This window comes from Acinonyx jubatus, chromosome D3 (genome assembly GCF_027475565.1).
Source record: "Acinonyx jubatus isolate Ajub_Pintada_27869175 chromosome D3, VMU_Ajub_asm_v1.0, whole genome shotgun sequence".
Taxonomy (NCBI): Eukaryota; Metazoa; Chordata; class Mammalia; order Carnivora; family Felidae; genus Acinonyx; species Acinonyx jubatus.
The window spans coordinates 23,938,971-23,959,506 of record NC_069392.1 but is presented as its reverse complement, the minus strand read 5'-3'; the positions used below and the strand labels follow the sequence as shown (position 1 = coordinate 23,959,506).

The following is a 20,536-nucleotide window of genomic DNA, read 5'->3' as shown; positions in this document are numbered from 1 at the left end:
ATAAGACTTCAAAGGCTTGAGAGAAAGAGAAAGATACTCAGGGTGGAAGAAATGACATGAGAAAAGCCATGGAGGTATAAAAGTGCTCAGAGGTTTGGAAAGCAATGAGTGTGAGGGGTGATAATGGCAGAAAATGGCATCAGTGAGATGAACGGGGGCCAGTTCCTCACAGAAGAGTATTCTGACAACCCGCCTCCCTATTAAGTTTACACCCCCGTAATCCTTTCTGAAATCACAAAGTACTTTCCCTGTGAGCACTTGAATTGCCTGGTTTGTCTACCAAACAGCCACTGGCTGTTATCATGTATGGAATTAAATGAGTTTTAGGTGCTCTGTGCCAGGAACTGGGGGCAGATATGTATATCATATACACAATATGTGTATATATGTAATACATATATACTATATATATATATTGACCAAGCAGGTCTGGGCCATGAGGGAAGGAGGCAGGGATCCCAGGAGAACTCTGAGATTTCTGGGTTGGGCACTGAGATTGCATTGCCGTGTTCAGAAAAAGGGAACACACAACATGAGGTCACAGACTTGTAGAGAGACCTCTTTGGGGCCTCTGGATGAGGGTGTGTGGGAAGCAGGAATAGACGGGTATCTCAGAAGGAAGTCTGATCGCTCTCTGCCCCTCCCCCACTCATTCTCATTCTCTCTCTCAAAATAAATAAATAAACATTAAAAAAAAAAAAAGCAGTGAGGTCTGGGTTTGGGAAGGTGGTGCATGGTAGTGAAAGCCACGGGCCTGGGTGGAATCAAGAAAAACGTACATTCCCAGGTGCACTCTACCCCTGAATGCAATGTGTTTTTAAAAGTAAACCTTTAAAGTATAACATTTTGTCAGAAAGGTATGAGACTGCAGGCATACAATTCAGCACATTTTCCCAAGGTGAGCAGAGCCACATAACTACCATTCAGATCAGGAAGCAGCACACTACCAGGATCCCTGCAATGCACTTCCCAGCAAAGGCACTCATGGCCACAATCGTGGCGGAGGCTTAGAGACCTGGAGTCTGCACCTCTAACGCAAAGATGTCTGTAAACAGAACCCACCGGGCCGGAGAACCACAGAGACGGTCTGAACAATCACATGCCATGCCATCTCATGTCTAAGAGGCCCGATTCTAATACTCTACCTTTTCTGCTGTTATTTCAATTTTCTGCAGAAAAAATTGGCCAAACGTAAATTCCTCCAAAGTCACCCCAAACAGATGGCTTCCTTAAGGAACCAACATGAAACTAAGAGCAGAGCCAAGTGATTCTGGAAGAAAGACCCCAAAGCTCATCGCCGTCACGTAACAGGGTCCAGCGTGCAGCGCCCGGCACAGATGGCAGGACCCAGGGTCACATCTGCACCCATCGCTGCTGGCAAAGCAAGGGGTAACAAAGGAACGGCTACAGATGGAAAGACTTAGGGACAGGCAGGTGTGGGAGGTGCCAGCGCCAGGTGTGGGTGGCAGGAGCCCATGACTAACATCATTGTGAGGCTTCCCTGCTCACCGCGTGGTGCCAGGCAGCACCGTTCGCAGGAAACAGCCACAGAAGAGGAACCGAAAGTAGGACGTGTGCCAAAGTGGCAGTGCTCCTGGCAGGCGGTGCCCACCTAAGTCTGCGAAAACACAACTGTGTTCAGAAATCAATGTTCTTCAAAGTGATCACTCAAGGGTTCCTCTCTGAAGTCCTAACAGAAGTGTTATCAATGCTCAGGACCGGGCTGCCTAATGGGAAATGCCCCCATGGGGGCTTTTGACTCATAAACCTATTCAGCCTCACATGTTCATAATCATTTGTGTAAAGAAGAAAAAAGCTCCAAGCACTAATTAGAAAGATAGAGCTGTTGTATTTTCCTCCGGATCACCTTATCTTCTTTATTCAGTTCTTGAAGACTCAGCTATTAAAAGAAATTAAGTAATTCATCAAGCCCATTTCAATTACCTGCTGCTGATAACATCAGATTACAATTAGCATCTACAAATGAACCAAGTGCCAACTGCCAAGCTGAAACATAAGCTAATTTACTGCGAGACTCTGCCTGCTGGAGACAGAACTCTGGGATCTGGCAGCAAGCATCCACTTCATTATTCCAACAACAGTTTTGCAGCCTCTCCTGCAACGGTCCAAAGTGCGGCTCTGACCAAGATTTACCGCCCCGTCTGCCTCTGCTCACATGTTTACAGATGCACTGTATCTGTAAGCAAATCACAGCTCCTTTTAAATAGCAATGTCTAGACAAGCAGGGTGACAAATCTTGACCTAAAGTAGAGAGTAAATATTATTAATATTTATTAGGCACTGATAGGTGTGGGGCACAGCACGGGATGTGCATGTCACAACCTTAATGAGGGTCTGAATCATCTTCTGTGAATCCTCTGGTGCTTGATCAGAAAAACTCCTGTCTTGGTTGATGCTCCCCATTTCTCATTTTTCCTTTCAGGCAGGGAAAGCACATTCCTGTTACTTTCTTTTAGATGTCTAGAAATATCTTTTTCCATCTCTGGGTCACTTTTTTTTTTTTTTTTTTTTTTTTTTTGCTATTTACATTTCCCCTTTTCATGACACTTAACAGGAACTGCTTTGAATGGAAAGCAGAGGTGCGTGCTTTGGCTTCCTATATCATGGACATTATTAGATTCTGACGATCTGTGTAGTCTCAGCTACACTTCTCAAGCAGAACTAACTGCTCAGTGAATGTGTGGGTCCCAGAGGGGGCCTGTGAGCTGTATTAAAGGACAGTATACGGACCCGAGTTTGGATCTTGCCACTGAATTTGAGCCAGCATCTTTCCTTCTATGCCTACCACACAGCTTTGTAGTGAGAATGAAATAATGTACGCAAAGAGTCTATCTCAGTGCAAGTACTCAATAGACAACAGCTTCTCTGGGAAAAGAGAAGAAAGGGCTCTTCCGTTCTGATGGTGCCTATACTTCTCTAGGAGCACTTGCTGTTTTGTCCCTGGGCACAAGCAGGGACCACTGCTTCAAGGTGACCTATAACCCTTCTAGTGGTGCTTCTTCTTTTCCATCTTCTACTATGAAGGGTTGGGTGGGGGGACGGTGTGCAGAAGAGGAAGCATCATTGGCTTTGAGCCCTAGGCGGGGTAATCCTAGCACAGCTCCTTACTGGAGTCCACCCTTCTAGTGGGTATGTTCCCTCACAGAAGGGTCTGTGGACATGGAAATCAGAGACCTCAAGTCCAGCCTCAAGTCTGCCTCTTACTCTATAACCTTGGGTGAGGCACAAACATTCGGTAATCTCTGAATAACAATAGTTTACTTCACAGGGCTATTAGAAAGACCAAGAAGTGCTGTAAAACACAAATATGGTGAAATCACATTGCCATGCCAAGAACTTCTAAGGGATGTCTCAAAGACCCTTTGGCATCTTGAGCAGTTATTTTGAAAATGGCCCCATATGGGGCACCGGGGTGGCTCAGTCAGTTAAGTGTCCAACTTTGGCTAGATCATGATCTCATGGGTTTGTGGGTTCGAGACCCGCATCAGGCTCTGTGCTGACAGCTCAGAGCCTGGGGCCTGCTTCGGGTTCGGTGTCTCCCTCTCTCCCTGCACCTTCTGTGCTCATGTTCTCTCTCTCTTTCTCTGTCTCAAAAAATAAATAAACATTAAAAAGAAGTTAAAAAAAATGAAGATGGCCCCATAAATCACACTGTGGATTTCCAAAGAAAACACTCAATTAGTGTAAATTAATTACTACCCACAATTATTATAAACATTTTACTTATAAAGCCAGGTCTCTCTCCCTCTCTCCAACACATAAAAATTGAAATGTGAAAAACAGATGAAATAGAGTGAGTGCCAGGTTATAGAATATTTTTTCATATACAAAGTAAATTTATCATAAGATTTTTTAGAATACTGAGTTCTACATATCTTCATAGTCATGATTTAATTCATAAAATTTATTCAGGAATAACATATAATTAAGGTACAATATGTGTATCCATTATGCAGACCTATATGATGGTGTTGTCCCCCTTTCCTTGGGGATTCAGAACTTTCTGATTCACGTTGCCAAAATTTAATTTTTAAATATAGTTATTTAGGTGACATTTCTTAAATCTGAGAATTAGAACAGCTGAAAGTCAGCGCTTCTGGCGATTATCATTTATCATTTGCGGCACTGCAAATGAGAGGCCTGACGTATACCCGCCAGAAGGGCTACCAAACTTTTACTCTGACACATGACTCCCAGGATGGTTTGAAAACATGGTACAAAAAGGCCAAGCATTATTTTATGAGATCTTAATGAGTCTTTCACACTATGGATCTCCTGAGACTAAATGGATCGAGTTTTTTTAACCTACCTGGGCTGTGATTTTCTCATATGTAAAATTAATTAATACTCCTGACCTCATAGGTTTGTGGAGAGGATTAAATATGAAAGTGAATGCAAATGTGGCATAGAGCAGGTCTCAGTACATGCTTGTTAGATGGAAAACCATAAGCTCCATAGGGGCCGGAACTACATTGGTTTTTCTCATTAAAATGTAGGCACTAATGTGCCTATCTCATAACTAATGTTCAATAAATGTTTGTTGAACAAAAGAATGAATGATTAAATGAACAAATGAATTCATGAACCACTTCCTTTTCTCTCCCAAAGAAGCTACCTTCTAGATCTGTCTTTTCGACTAAAAAGGGACAGTTATTTTTTAAATTTCAATTATTTTCCATAGATGGATTATTAGATATTTGACCCCAGGATTTGATGGGGTCTCTCTCTCTCATATTTGACCCAATACTAGAAACAAAACCAGCCTGGACACTGTTGTATGTGGGAAGTAGCTTCTGAAATGTGTTCACCTTTATACATATTCCAGGGGCATAGTGGCAAACTAAGAGGTCACCCTCATCTGGAAGGAAGGCTATAATGGAGGGAGAGAGAGAGGGGAGGAGAGGAGAGGAGAGGAGAGGAGAGGAGAGGAGAGGAGAGGAGAGGAGAGGAGAGGGGAGGGGAGGGGAGGGGAGGGGAGGGGAGGGGAGGGGAGGGGGGGAGGAAGGGAAGGGAAGGGAAGGGAAGGGAAGGGAAGGGAAGGGAAGGGAAGGGAAGGGAAGGGAAGGGAAGGGAGAAAAAAAAAACAAAGAAAAGGAAAAAAAGGAAGGAAAGAGAAAGGAAGGGAGGGAGGAAGGAAAGAAAAACTGAAACTAGCCATCCTTTTAGTGGTCTCCCTTCTCACTTTCCTGACTGTAGCTCACCCCAAGTAAGATGAGAGGCAATTGTCCCCAGTGAATGAGAAGACCTAGGATGATGACTGAGGACTTTAACTGAGGCTTTGTTCCAGTGACCTACTCTACTGCCTGAGATCTGACTCCAAAATGCCTAAATTAGGATCATAAAGGCCACCAAAAACCCAGAGGCTACAGAAGTACTGTCATGCGACTACAGTTGTTTTGAGTATAAAAGAAAAGATGGACATTTTCTAAGCCAAAATTAGCATTAACAATATTTTCACAAAGACACATGCTTAGAAAACAGCTAGGCTATTTGTTATTGTTCATAAGAAATCTGAAGAGTGTAAGTCATTTCTACTTCTTTTATCTTCAAATAAATAAAGGTGGATAATAAATATCAGTACATGCTGAACACCAAGGACAAAGATTTCTTGTCTTCTCTACCTTCTCCTCTCCATCTCCACAAGTTCTAGCCACTTCCCCCTCAGATGTGCACAGGAAGTTTCTATTGTCAGAAAACCTTCTTAATGGCTCAAATCTCATTGTCCTTGGCTTCTGTGATATCAAAGTGATATGTCCTCCACATCCTGAAGCTCTCTTCTCCCTAACCTCAACCTGGATCCCCTCTACCCTCTGTGATCCTAACTCAGTCTCACTGGCTGGCTTTCTGTCTTTATCTAATAATGCCATTGAGATGATGCCCTCTTAATACCTCTTTCCAGTAGCATTTAATCATGTTACATTAAGTGAGAGAAATGCATATGGGACATGCACAAAACCAAACATCACCTGCTTCCCCAAACTAGTTCTTCCTGTCAGCCTTCCTGTTTCTTTTAAAAGGCACCACTCTTCCTCCAATCATCTGGGCACAACATCTGGGGATAAGCTTTCACTCATTCAATCTAACTATATAAGCATTTACTGAGTATCCACTATGTAGATATAGTTATAGGGGTTCTACTCAGTGATACAGAGACTGTAGATAGAATGCTCTTCATACTTCCATTGAGTTCTAATCCAGTAGAGGTACCTATACAAGTACACAAATAACCAAAATTTGTGATTGAATATAAATAAGAGAAATTTTGAAAGTGTTCCTAGGGCTGAGATGAGAGAAAGACTTACTTTTTATCAAGAGACTTCAAGTAGTGAACAGTATTTAGAATGATCCTAAAAAAAAGATGGGTAAACGTTAGACGAGCAAGATAGGGATGCAAAAGGCCTAAGTGGAAAAAACAGCTTGAGGAAATATAGTCAAGGATAAGAGCACAGCCAGTGTGGTGAGATAAGGGAAGGTGGAAAAGCCCAATTTCAGGGAAAGTGAATAGTATGTACAGAGAAACAGTGCAGTTAAATACTAGAAATCGTGACAAGCCCCACTTTAAGGTAAGGACCCTGACCACAAAGTTGTGTGCACTGTGTAGCAACTACTACCTGCAGAGCAGTTTTGGGAGAATCGGTCTCATACTGATGTGTGGGGTGGAGGAAACATGGAAGGGAGAGCATGGTGGTAAGGAAAACCCAACTAGTAGGCTAATGCAGCCACCTGGGCAACCAGGGAGGGACAATGAAAGAAAAGAACCCTTATGAGAATATTTATTTGACAACTGTTAGACTGTCAGTCAACTGAGAAAAAAGGGGAAGAAATCAAAGATGATTTGAGATTTCTAAGACAGGCTGAATAATGCCACCCCCGCCCCCATATGTCCGCGTCCTAGTTCCTAGAGCCTGTGAATGTCACTTTATATGACAAAAGGGCCTTTGCAGGTGTGATTAAATTAAGGGTTTTGAGGTGAGGAGACTGTCCTAGATTGTGCAGGGGAGTCTGATGTAATCATGACAGTCTTTGTAAGAGGGATGCGAAAGGAGTCGGGGCGGCAGAGAGGGCAGTGCAGTGACAGAAGCAGAAAGGAATGCTGCACGCTGTACGTGGAGTAAGAGGCACAAGCCAAGGAATCCAGGCAGCCACTGGAAGCTGACTGTCCCCTAGAGCCTACAGAAGAAACCAGCCTTGTTGATAAAATAAATTTGGTTAAGCCACTAAGTTTGTGGCTGTTACAGCAGCAATAGAAAATTAGTACAGATAGCCAGAGGAGTAAGGCTGTCATCACCAAACTTAGAGAAGCTAGAAGAATTCAATTTAGGACAAAGAGACTTCACATCTGGACTCACTAACTCTGACAGATCAGCATGAAAATTGGAAGGAGTATCCACCAGGCCAATGGAAATTTGAAAATGATGCTCAGGCAGGAGGTCAGTGCTGGTGCGTATGGACTGAGAAACAATGTACACTAAAGCTGTAGTTGAAGGTACGCTGGTAAAAACAGTAAAGGGAGATATACAAAGAAAGAACAGAAAACAATCAAGGAACAAAAGACAAGAACTCGCATATTTAACAAATGGCAATACAATGGAAAGGAACCATTAAAAATAAGGTAGGTTATCTGAATGACACAGAGAAAGGCCTCAGAAGGTAGAATAAAAAAAGCGGGCTGCAGGAAAATCTATGTACTATGATAGAAGTCTTGGAAAAAAAGGAATAATCTGTAGACATGTGTATATTTATACATAGGATTGTATTGCCACGTGTTTATGTACATACTAAAAAGGTCTGGAAAGATTCTAACCAAATTGTTAACAGTGGTTAACTGTGAGAAGTGGAACAGGGAAGGTAATAATGTAAGAAGGTGGACCTTTCTCTACTTTATACACTTTGGTATCATAAGATTTTTTGATACTTTTGATACTACTTTTACAGAAGTTATCACTTTTGTAACTTTTTTAAATTGCTTATTTTTTTTTTTTTAAAGAGGGACAATAATAGCCAATGTAAAAGGTCCAGAAAGAGCAGTCAAGAAGAAAATCAGGAGGGCAGTACTTCACAGACAATAGAAGAGGAGAGAATTTCAAGGAAAAGTTTGAGGATACAAATGCTGCATATGACTAGGGAAATTTAGAACTGTCGGGGCGCCTGGGTGGCTCAGTCGGTTAAGCGGCCGACTTCAGCTCAGGTCATGATCTCGCGGTCCGTGAGTTTGAGCCCCGCGTCGGGCTCTGGGCTGATGGCTCAGAGCCTGCAGCCTGCTTCTGATTCTGTGTCTCCCTCTCTCTCTGCCCCTCCCCTGTTCATGCTCTGTCTCTCTCTGTCTCAAAAAAAAAAAAAAAAAAAAAAGTTTAAAAAAAAATTAAAAAAAGAAAAAAAAGAACTGTCAAAAGATCTCTCAACTCAGCCATGAGGAGATCACTGTTGATCTTTCCAGGAGACAAAGGTGCCCAAGGCAAACTTTAATGGTCCGAAATGAATAGGAGGAGCTCCACTTCCAGTAATGGAGGAGAAGCTCCTTTCAGACCAGCCCATGTCTATATAAAGCCCAACTTTATAGTTATAAGGTCTCAGGGGGTGGGGAGTGGCCGGGAGGGATGCAGGGGGAGGAATCCACGAAGAGACACCGTGTAACCAAAATCAGCGAGGAACTGTAGGAGGGTTGGAGTTGACCCTTTGAAGAAAGGAATAGCATTGGTTAAGTCTCCTATTTTTGAAATGCCAGGGAACCTTTTTTTTGGGAGGGGGGGAGTGTCGTGGCCAGAGGGAAAGCCCCAATTAGTGACATGTGGTCAGGCTATAACACAGGTAGAAACACAATGTTACTGGCTTGGAGAACTAGAAGAATGAGCCACAGTGGGAAGCCTTCAATTCTGAGTATAAATTCTACCCCAATCTCTATCTCCTGAAATATGCACGTGCAAGGCTGAATCTAAGCAGCCCAGTTAAAGCTAAAAGATCAGAACACAGATTTCAGCTGCAGCCCACCACAAAGACTGAATTTGGAGCTTGAATTAAGCCAAGTTAACGGGTAAAAGATCAACAACAACAAAATACTGTTAAGAGAAATATATCAGAATCCATAGTCTCTCTAAAGTAACATTCACAATATTGGATATAATCCCATATTATTAAATATACAAAGAAACATTAAATGTGACTCATATTCAAAACAAAAGGCAATCAATGCACACTTCTGTGACTATACTAAAAACCACTGAATTATACACTTTAATTGGGTAAACTGCACAGTATGTGAATTATATCTCAATAAAGCTGTTATAAAACAACATTAGCAACAGGCAATCAATAGGGTCTACCTCTGAAATAGACTCTTAACTACAGACAACAAACTGATGGTTACCAGACGGAAGGCAGGTGGGGTGGTAGGTGAAACAGGTGAAGGGGATTAAGAGTATATTCACCATGAGGAGCACGGAGTAATGTATAGAATGGTTGAATCACTATATTGTACACCTGAAACTAACACAACACTGTATGTTAACTATACTGGATTTAAAAAATAACGGGGTCTAACTCTGAGGTGACTCACACAGGATTAGCAAACAAGGTTTTAAAAGCTTTTGTAATAAATAGGCTTGGCTATGTACAGGAAAAATAGATGTAGTGAACAAACATAAATCTTAGCAGAAAAACTGAAATGTTTATTAATAGAAACAAATGGAAATTCTAAAGCTAAAAATACAATATATGTCTGATAAAAAATTCACTTACGCAGTAAAGAATTAACCTTGCCCAAAGAGAGGTCTGGACTTTACCCCCAGCTCTGGGAAGCAATCTCTAAGCCCTTAGAATGCTCTAAGAGTGTCTTTGTTTACGTGAGGGTGTTGACCATTGCCAAATAGTTGATGCTAACCATGTGATTTACAGTGGGGCTTTTCAGCTCAACCTTTGGAGGGCTGGAAATGAAGATTGCCCAACAGGTGGTCAACCTATCTATGAGACCAAGATCCAATAAAAACTGGACAGCGAGGCTCAAGTGAGCCTCTCTGATTGATAATAGTCTGTGCATATTGTCAGATATTGTTGCTTTTCAGGCACTGGCACTGTCTGTGACTCTACTGGGAGAAGACAACGGAAAGCTTCCTGCTTAGAACTCTCCTGCCATGTGTCTCTTCCCTTGGCTGACTTTAATCTGAATCCTTTCGTTGTAGTAAACCATAACCGTGAGTATACCAGCTGTCAGTGAATTCTGGGAGTCTTTCTAGTGAATTACTGAACCCGAGGGTGGTCTTGGAGACCCATGCTCATGGTTGATGTCTGAAGTGAGAATAGTCTTTGGGAACCTCAAACTTGGTATCACTGGATGGGTTTAAAAGCAGACTGGAGATGACAGAATAAGGAGTTATTGAACTTAAAGGCAGATTAACAGAAATTTTCAAATCTGAAGAATATAGAGAAAAAAAGATTTAAAATGTGAACAGACCCTCAGTAATACATAGCACAATATTGAAAGACTTAAGAGTAATGCAGAGTCTCATGAACAGAGGAAAGAGGGAATGGGCAAGAAGAAACATTTGAAAAAATAATAGGTAAAAAATTCCTAAGTTTGGGGAAAGATCTGTATCTGTAGATTCCAAAGCTCAAAGTAGCAGAGGAAGGAAAAATATAATGAAATCCACATTTAGGTATATTTCAGTTAAACTGCTAAAAACCAAAGTAGAGAAAATCTTGAAAGCAATCAAGAAAGAATTAGCACATGCTCTACATACTTTCAATTCTACTGACATATCATCAAAATAATAGTGACCAAAAAACAATGGAAAGACTACTTTAAACTGCTTTTTTTAAAAAATCCATCAACCTAGAATTCTGTATCCACCAAAAATATCCTTCAAGAACAAAGGTGAATAAAGACATTTTAAAGTAAGTAAAAATGAAAAGAATTCATTACTAGCACACCTGCACTACAAGAAATGCTACATGAAGTTCTTTAGACTGAAGATAAATGACACCAGATGGAAACTCGGATCTCTACGAATGACTGCAAGTACCATAAATGATAAATAAGTGCGTAAACAGAAAAGATATTTCCTCTTAATTCTTTAATATAACTGTATAGAACAAAAAAACACACTGTATTGTGAAGTTTACAAAGAATATAGACATAGTAATATATGTGACAACTACAGCATAAAGAACAGGGAGTAAGGAATCAATGGGTTTATAAAGTTGTGAGGCGCTTACATTTTAAGGGAAGTGGTATGGTATTAGCTCAAAGTAGATTGTGAAAATTTAAGGATAATGCAATCTTAGAGCAATCACTAAAATAAATGCAAAGAGGTAGAGCTAAAAAGCAAATAGACAAGTTAAAATAAAACCTATCTGATTAAATTAACCACAGATTGTAGGAAAGGAAGAACAGAAAACAAAATATAAATGGGACAAACAGAAAACCAACAGTAAAATAACAGACCTAAATATAACATCAATAATGACATTAAATGTTAAATGAGTGAAATTCTCTAATTAAGAGGCCATAATTGTCAAAATCAATAAAAAAGCAAACTCAAACTAGATGTTATCTGCAGTTAACAAACTAAAGACACAGATTAAATAGAAAGTAAAGAGATGGAAAAAGATGGACCATACAAACAACAGGTATAAGAAAGTAGCAGTGAGTATGTTTGTAGCAGATAAAGTAGACTTCAAGACAAAAAGGTATGACCATTGACAAAAAAAGAAATATTTCATAATGATAAAAGGGTCAATCTGTCAGGAAGACAAACACACAAATGAACATTTGTCCAATGACAGAATTTCAAAGTCTATGAAACCATGTTTCACAGAAGCAAATGGAGAAACAGACAAGATCACAATAATAATTGGAGATTTAACAATCTCCTTAGCAATTGACAAAACATATAGACAAAAAAAAAAAAGAAAGAAAGAAAGAAAGAAAGAAAGAAAGAAAGAAAGAAAGAAAATCAAAACAAAGATGACCTGAGCAGCACCATCACCACCGTGACTGACATCTATGACATTACATCCGCTGAAATCCTACGAAGTAGGTTTTCTGACCACAATGAAATTAAGCTAAATTTAAAAATAAATAAACTAAATTTGATGATAATAATGTGTCTAGGAAAATCCAAAATATTTAAAATTAAATAAGCCATCTAGGAGGTAAAGAGAAATCACAAATGATCCTAGAAAATATTTTAAGTTCAGTGAAGATAAAAACATAATCTGGTAAAAATTATTAGATGCAGGTAAAGCAGTGTTTAAAGAAATTTTATATTTTTAAATGCTTGTATTAAAAAGAAGAAAGGTCAAGGTCAATCACCTGAGGTTTGACTTTAAGAAGCTAGCAAAGTCAGTAGCAAGAAGAAAACGATAAAAAAGAAACCAGAAATAAGTGAAATAGAAAAGAGACAACAAGCAATAAAAAAATTAACAAAAGCAAAACTCAGTTCTTCAAAAAGATCAAGAAAACTGATAAATCTCTAAGTAGAATGATCCAGAAATGGGGGCGGGGGGGGGGGTGAGGTGGTTTTCAGGTACAAAATACAAACTACCAGTAACAAAACTGAAAGAGGGCACCTCACTAGATAGCCTACAAGCACTAAAAAGAAAATAAGAAAATATTATGAACAACTTAATGTCACTAAATTCAACACTTAGATGAAACGAGCAAAGTCTCTGGAAAATACAACTTATCAAACCTGACACAAGATGATAAAGAAAATCTGAATGGTCAATACGCACAGCCTTCTAAACTCCACGTTCCAAGCCCTCCAATCTATCCTACGTGCCACTCACTTGCCTTCCTTAAATATCTAGTCTATCTTCTTACTCCTATGTTTCAAAACCCTCAAGAGTTTCTGCTAGCGTATCCTTGCCTAGTTTTCATACTAATCTGCCATCCTCTAGTGTATTCCTGAAGGCTACTCTGCCACCGTCCTTCAGACATGCCAATCCATTCTTTTACATATGCCTTCCCATCAATGCCATCTCATTCCTGGCCAAATCTCACCTATTATTCAAGGTGTAAAGAGGTCTATAATCTCCTCCAAGAAGTTTCCAGGCTATTCCCAGCCCTCGGGGTCTTCCTTCTTGCAATTTCACGGAAACGCCAGCATCACTAATACTGTCTTGTAGAGAAGCCACTGTTGCCCTATGTATTTGTCTTATTTTCCCTACTAAATTGTAAGCTCTTTGAGGGCAAAGTTTTTTTTTTTTTTTTTTAACATTTCTATCCCTAGGGCAACTATTCCAGGATTCAACACTGAGTAATGATTCAATAAATACTTGTAATCTATTGAATGAATATATAATGCCAAGAGCTTATTTCTACGGTTATCAGACTCTCTAGACTCTCATTCGGATCTTGATACTATCTTCAGAGTAATCTCCTGGGATCTGCCAGACATTTTCTAACAACTATATTCAGGAAACATATGGTTACAATAAACAGAGGTAGAGGTGACGGAGGAGTGCTTAAAATTATATAAATAGACAAGGGGGTGCCTTGGTTTTGTAGGTCATAAGAAAAGGGGGCTGAGTTTTACCTTCCGCTGCTACTAATACCTGATAAACATACACTAGTAGCAATAAGGTGACCTTCTCCTTGTCCTCTCCCTGCCCTGAGTCCATGTGGACACAGAACAAACAATGGGACTCAGGGATGAGTTCAGCTCATACTTGCAAATGCATCTGTTCCCTCCATTCATCGTGTACCCACATCTGTTTGAGTAGAAACAAGGTAACAGTGTCTTCTAAAAAGCAGCCAGTTACCAATACTTACTGTCTCTCACCATGACATATAAATTCCACCAAATTTATGTCTTAATTATAACCAAGTCCTACCAGTGACTGCAAATCTAACTTAAATAGATCTTTCAAAAATAATTTTTCATTTATACTAAAACTAGCAGCGTCATTTGTGAATACACACACTTTTGAGGAAAAAATACGGTTTCCTGTGGCATTAAAGTCACCAAGTAAAGAAATCCCTTTAAACAAAATTCTTCTCAAATTCCCTTCCATTGATGACTTCCTAGCAGCTTCTCTTTCATTTAAAGCAAACATAGCTTTTATATCCTGATTTCATTCTCTTTCTCTCTAATTAGATAAATCTGGTTGCTCTTCTCTCTAAACAGATTACAAGGTTGGGGTGTTTTGTTTTTCCAGTATTCAGAATTCTAATCCTTGCCGCACTGTGATGGCAGGAAGGACCGTGTGATTTAGACCAGGCAGGCTCTAAGGAAATATATCTAAAAGAAATACACAACACACACAATGCGGAGATTCTTTTGACTACAAACACACAGATTCCTGTAAGAGATAGTGGGCTACCTCAGCTATTTCCAGCCCCAAGGCATTGACCCTGAAATCCCGCAAGCAATCCTGTCCTTACCCAGATTGGAGGATGCTCGCCCCTCTGCAGCCCGGTCCTTGAGATCTTCAGCAATGCCCAGCTGCTGCTCATGGTACTGTTTAGCTCTCTCCAAATCCTGCATGCACCTGGCAGCATGGCCCAGGCCAGCATAGGCCCGCATCTCAATGGCCTTCTCCATCAACTCCTGTGCCAGCTCCAGCACGTAGTTGTGATAAGACATGGCCTTGTCAAAGTTTCTCCTGTAGTGATAGGCACTGCCCAGGTTACTGTAGGCCCGGGCCTCTTCTCGCTTGTTCCCCAGGTCCTTGGCTATCTTCAGATGCTGCTCATGGCACTGCACAGCGTTCTCAAAGTCACCCATGGCAATATACACAGCTCCCATGTTGCCAAGTTCTCGGGCCTCCGAAAGCTCATCTTTGGATTGCTTGGCAAGAAGAACACACTGTTTGTGACTGGCCAGTGCATTGGGGTAGTCACCAATGGCTGTGTACACGTGGCCCAGACTGCTCAGGGCTGATGAAGCTGCCTGGATGGGGAAAGGATAAAGCAGAGAATGAAAAGCACATCAGAAAGTAGCTTTGGCTTGTTTTAGCAGATAAAATGTTCAGGGTTTGCCTGTGACCATCCAACTCAACTCCTAATGGTGTTTCTATCAGTGGGCTGCAGACCTGTGCACAACTGAAAAAGAGCCCATTCAAACAGCAAGTTCCTAATAGAAGACAACTGTAGTTTAATCAGTAACTTTTAATACCTAATCTCATAGAAACATAGAAAAAGGCTGTGTTCCGTATAACCTTCATTTTAGTTTAAAGACTTATTGACATTTCTAGTATTCTGCTATAACTCTGTTAATGGCCACTAACTTCTGTAGTGTAAGAAAATGTTGAGGAAAACCAGAATTAATTATGACATATAATATAGCCGAGGAAATTCATGAAAAATCCATGCTTGGGTCTTTGCATTCCTGGGCATTTCTCTAATGCTTTCTCCCAAAGCAAATGGATAGATTAGTGGTAAGGGAGATGTTTAGGATGATGATTGATAATTTTGTGACTCAGGACCCACTGGAGGATCCTGTTCTCTTACTTTTTGTTCCCTCAGTGGGACTTTATCAGTGCTGATTACCACGGAAGACTTAGATTTGGACAAACCCCAGAGGAAAAAATGGGTGGTTCCAACCTAGGCCTCTAACTGGGGGGGGGGGGGGGGGGGGAGGGTCCCCATCTGGCCTCACCACCTCTTTTCAGGCCCACACTGACTCTTCCAGCTTTGTTCCTCATGCCTAGAGGCTCTTCTGACCCTGGCCTCTGTGCACAAAGATGCTATATTCCTCGTCTCCTCACAATGCTGGCCTCACCTGTGGTTCTTGTGTAAAGAAAAGTACATGAGCCTTTTTTGTCTTAAAGGTTTCAGAAAAGGACTGTATGTTGATAGAGTGAACCCAATAGGGACAACAAAAACAACAAAAGAGTTACAAGGGTTCTGGAATCTTCCCCAAGTGTATATAGTCTTGGATTCTAGGTCTTTAGTTTCTAACTCCTTTGCAGAGACATAAAAGGGAAGTTACACTGGGCTTTTTCTAACCTCCTTATTTTTTTAATTGCTAATAATTAAGTTTTTATTTAAATTCCAGTTAATGAACATACAGTGTAATATTAGTTTTGGGTGTAGAATTTAGTGATTCGACACTTCCATACGATACCCGGTTATATGCTCATCACAAGTGCCCTTCTTAATCCCATCACCTGTTTAACCCATCTCCCACCCACCTTTTGATTCTACAAGTTGGAGACTTGCCTACCCTTCCCTTCCTTCATACTGTGCCTACAGCTAAACCCATGTATCCTCCTTTCTTCATAATGAACCCTCTTCTCGACAGGAGCATGTGATCCCGGCAGAACCAAGGGTGTGCTTAGTCACAGGTAGGCAAATGATTTCCACTAGGGCCCCAAGGCTAGGTAATAACAAGGAAGCAAGGCTGTCCCACCTGGAGTAAGGGTATTTCTTCATGAGATGTGTTCTTCGTACACTTCAGAACACTTTTATTAATATTTTATAGAAGTGAGTGATTTGCCACTCCATTTCTTTGCCTGCGAAATAGCAGTTCTTGATCAAAATAATTCAAGCACTGACCGTCTTTATGGTATTTGCAAATTGTGTATTTGCAAAGGGTTCCATATCATTTTAAGTTGCTTTTATCATTTCACAGATGTTCCAACAAAGAGATTTGGGAAAACAGAGGGGAAATAAATACTTAGAAATTTACTTTTTTGGGTTTTTCTCTGAGTAGAGAAGAGCACAAATGATTCCAGAGAGGTCACAATGCTGCAGTAGTGTGTTTCTAGCAGGAGCAGCAATGACGTCACCAAAGAGCACAGCACTTGGACATATCCTGGTCTCAGCTTCCCACTTGAGGAGTCTCTTTGGGACAAGGTTAGAAGTGCACATCAGCACATTGCACACGGGCCTTTCTGCTGCCCACACCTCCCCTTCCCCCACCAACAGTCTCCTTTTCCTCCTTTGCTGCAGGCCCAGGGACTCAGAGCCTCTTTCATCTTCTTCTGTAATGGGTCCTCCCACCTCACTCTCTGGGGTTCTCCACCCAAGCCTGGTTAAGGAGCAGAACACAGTCCACTAACCCTCCTACCTAGAAATCTTTGTTGCACACAGATTTTTCACTAAAGAGCTAGTGTAACTTAGAATCAGACACACTTGGGGTGCTTGGGTGGCTCAGATGGTTAAGCGCCCAACTTTTGATTTCAGCTCAGGTCATGATCTCATGGTTCATGGGATCAAGCCCTGTTGACAGGCTCTGCACTGGCAGTGTGGAGCCTGCTTGGAATTCTCTTTCTCTCCTTCTGTCTCTGCCCCACCCCCTCTCACATTATCTGTCTCTCAAAATAAAGAAACTTCAAAAAAGAAAAAAAAAGAGAATCAGACACATTTGATTTAAAACTGTACTGCCCATTACTAGCTCTGGGACCTTTAGAAACTTAACTGCTCTGAGCCTCAGTTTTCCAGACAGTTCTAGGTCCCAGCAGTGCACCAGGAATTGAGTGTTTTCAAACTCAGCCATGAGCCTCCGTCAAATGTAAAAAACATAAATAATTCACTAGATAATTCCAAATCGTAGATCTGGTTGGAGGCAATGAGCCCTCAAACACTGCAGGGGATGGACTTTATAAGGCCTGGGGCAGGCACAACACCCCAGGCATCTCTGATCCTAGGAACTTCCAGCTTATGGCAAATGATAGCCACGGGATCTCCTGCTTCGGATTTTCATTTCTCTAAATGCTACAGAGACACAGGAGCTCCATGGCTGAAGTTCTCTGAACATAAGGAAAGGGAGTATTGGGGCCTTTCCCCTCTGGGGTGTGGGAAAATGAGGGGAGGACTACTATATTCACTCTTCCTGGGGCACCCTCCAGTTACTAGGCAGCGCCATCAGGCTGCGGCTCTCCATGGCAGGTGTCCCAGAAACCAGCATCTCTAGAAAGGATAATATAATTTATGAAGCACACATCATAGCCTCTGAAATTAGAGAGGCAGTCTTGATGCAATATAAGGATGGAACAGGATTTAGTCAGAAGCCCTGGCTGTGTAACCCCGAGAAGTCACTTCACTCCTTCATCCAGATTTCCTTTATATGTAAATCGGACTGATAAGGACAGTGTACATACTTTCCAAGGCAAGGATGGGGACAGATGAAGCAGTGCATGTGAGTGTCCTGCAGAAACCATAAAGTTCTCTGTGAGTGCATCACTAAGGTGTGGATGGATGGTTTACGACTGCAAGCTGGCTGGGTGAAGCTCTGTCACCTAGCAGAAGCCAGTAATGGCAACTGAAAACATCAGTCATTATGACCAAACAACTATATTCCTATCAGTTGCCACAGGAAATAAAGTCCAGTGTTTTACAGCCCTTGGGCAAATAACATGGGATGATATTTATCAGCTAAGTGAATTACAAATTAATCACTTGTCTTTGTTCCTGTTCCTGTAGAATAAGCTTAGATCTGAAACATGGTTTCGGGCTGTTAACGAGAATCTGAAGATCCACCCTCTATGGGGAATCACAGGCCCCACCTCAAGCAGATGCTTCATTTGCCACTAAGGTTCACGCTGCCTTTGTAGATTAATCTCTTTGAGATTTTTGTGCTAGAATAGCAGCAGCTGCTTTCCACAGTGGAAACATTTTGGAACATCTGTATTTGAATACTAAAATGCACACAAACAGTTATGCTAACAAACTATCTGGTTGGGATAAGACAATACTTTTCTCTTTCTACAGGATATAAATTACTCATGTTCCTGCCAACGCATGGTATCAGCTGTAGACATAGCACACAGGAGTCCTCACCCTTTGCTCTGTGACCTGAATATTTGCAGAAGAACCACATCTGACAAGTCTGTTTCATGAGACTAAAGAAGGAAATTTGCTCATACATTTTCAAACCACCTTTAAACTTTTAGCTTGAGCATAAAATAGAGAAAGTTTAAACTACCCAAACTATAACCACATTGATAACATGACCATTAAAGATTATTTTATTTTACTTTATTTTCCATTAAAGATTATTTTAAAGCCTATGATTGTTTTCCTTCACATCTAGCAATCCCCCCCAACTCTTACTGTATGTATTTTTCATATGGGTTATATTTTGTGGGGAGATTAACTGCACATACAAAGAATACTGCAGGTAGTTTCTTAAAGGGGTAAATACAGGGGCACCAGGGTGCTCAATCAGTTAAGCGACCGGCTTGGGCTCAGGTCATGATCTCAGGGTTTGTGAGTTCGAGCCCCGCATCGGGCTCTCTGTTATCAATGCAGAGCCTGCTTTGGATGCTCTGTCTCCCTCTCTCTGCCCCTCCCCTGCTTGGTCTTGCGCGCGCTCTCTCTCAAAACTAAACATTAAAAAAAGGGGGGGGGGGGAAAACACTAGCTAGTACCAGAAATGTGGTTTTTCTTCTTAACTGACTAAATCCACATGCACCTTGTATTCCATGCCTGCGAGTTCAGCATCCACAATCCCAAGGTCCTAGGTTAACCCACTACAACCCAAGAGGGAGAGAGATGTAGAAGAAAAGGGACAGACTCTCAGATCAGGCACACACAGCTTCAATGACAAACTGTGTGATGTTGCACAAGTTATGTGACGTCTTTGAGCCCCAGTTTCCTTGTCTGTAAAATGGGACAATACTTTCCAGTGCTGTGGTGAGTACTAAATAAAAAGTTTAAAGATGTGGCAGAAAATGACCAGAAAATAGAACATGAAGTTATGTCACCAGAACTAAAAAGACAACACAAGACGCTTGCCCCACTGATGGTAAGATGTATAATCATTTTCATATACTGAAGCACATTACTCATATTCTTCTTCAAATGTAGGCATGAGGAAATTCACCCTTTACCCAGGGGTATTCTAGAATCATTGGCACATCCAACACTTAATATTGCTAAAAGCACTTTACTTCCAAGTGGTCAAAGCTGACACAGACATTGGCATATTTAGGGTCTGTCGGTTGATTTGTTCATCTTTTCGTCCATTCATGAAAAGTCTCTAGGCTTACATAAACACAGTCAACTAATTTTTGACAAAGGAGCAAAGGTAATTCAATGGATAAAGGATAGTCTTTTCAACAAAGGGTACTAGAGCAACCAGACATGCACATATGCAAAAAGGTCAACCTAGACGCAGACCTTACATCTTTAACACAAGCTGACTTGAAATGGCTCATAGATCAAAATGTAAAATGCAGAACTATAAAACTTCTAGAAGATAGCATGAGAGAAAATCTAGGGGACCTGGGGTTTGGCAATTGAATTTTCAGATATAAGACCAAAGGCATGACCCATGGGGGAAAAAAGTGATAAGTCGAACTTTATTTAAAAGTGCTATGTAGGGGCGCCCGGGTGGCTCAGTCGGTTCAGCATCCAGCTCTTGGTTTTGGCTCAGGTCATGATCTCACGGTTTCATGAGTTCAAGCCCCACACTGGGCTCTGCACTTACGGTGTGGAACCTGCTTGATATCCTCTCTCTCTCCCCCTCTCTGCCCCTCCCCTACTTACGCAGTGTATCTCTCAAATAAATAAATAAACGTAAAAAAAACCTGCTCTGCAAAAGATACTGTTAAGAAAATAAAAAGATAAGCT

The 20,536-nt window shown here is 41.1% G+C and overlaps 1 protein-coding gene across 5 annotated transcripts in view; it reads right to left on the bottom strand.

Moving 5' to 3' along the window:
* The window catches only part of TTC28 (tetratricopeptide repeat domain 28), a 625,904-nt gene that overhangs the window by 165,408 nt on the left and 439,960 nt on the right, over positions 1-20,536 (bottom strand). For all 5 annotated transcript variants that reach the window (XM_027050850.2, XM_027050848.2, XM_027050849.2 and 2 more), the window contains one exon: positions 14,402-14,909. In XM_027050850.2, the coding sequence (XP_026906651.2) occupies positions 14,402-14,909 (508 nt within the window). The remainder of the gene's footprint in view (positions 1-14,401; positions 14,910-20,536) is intronic.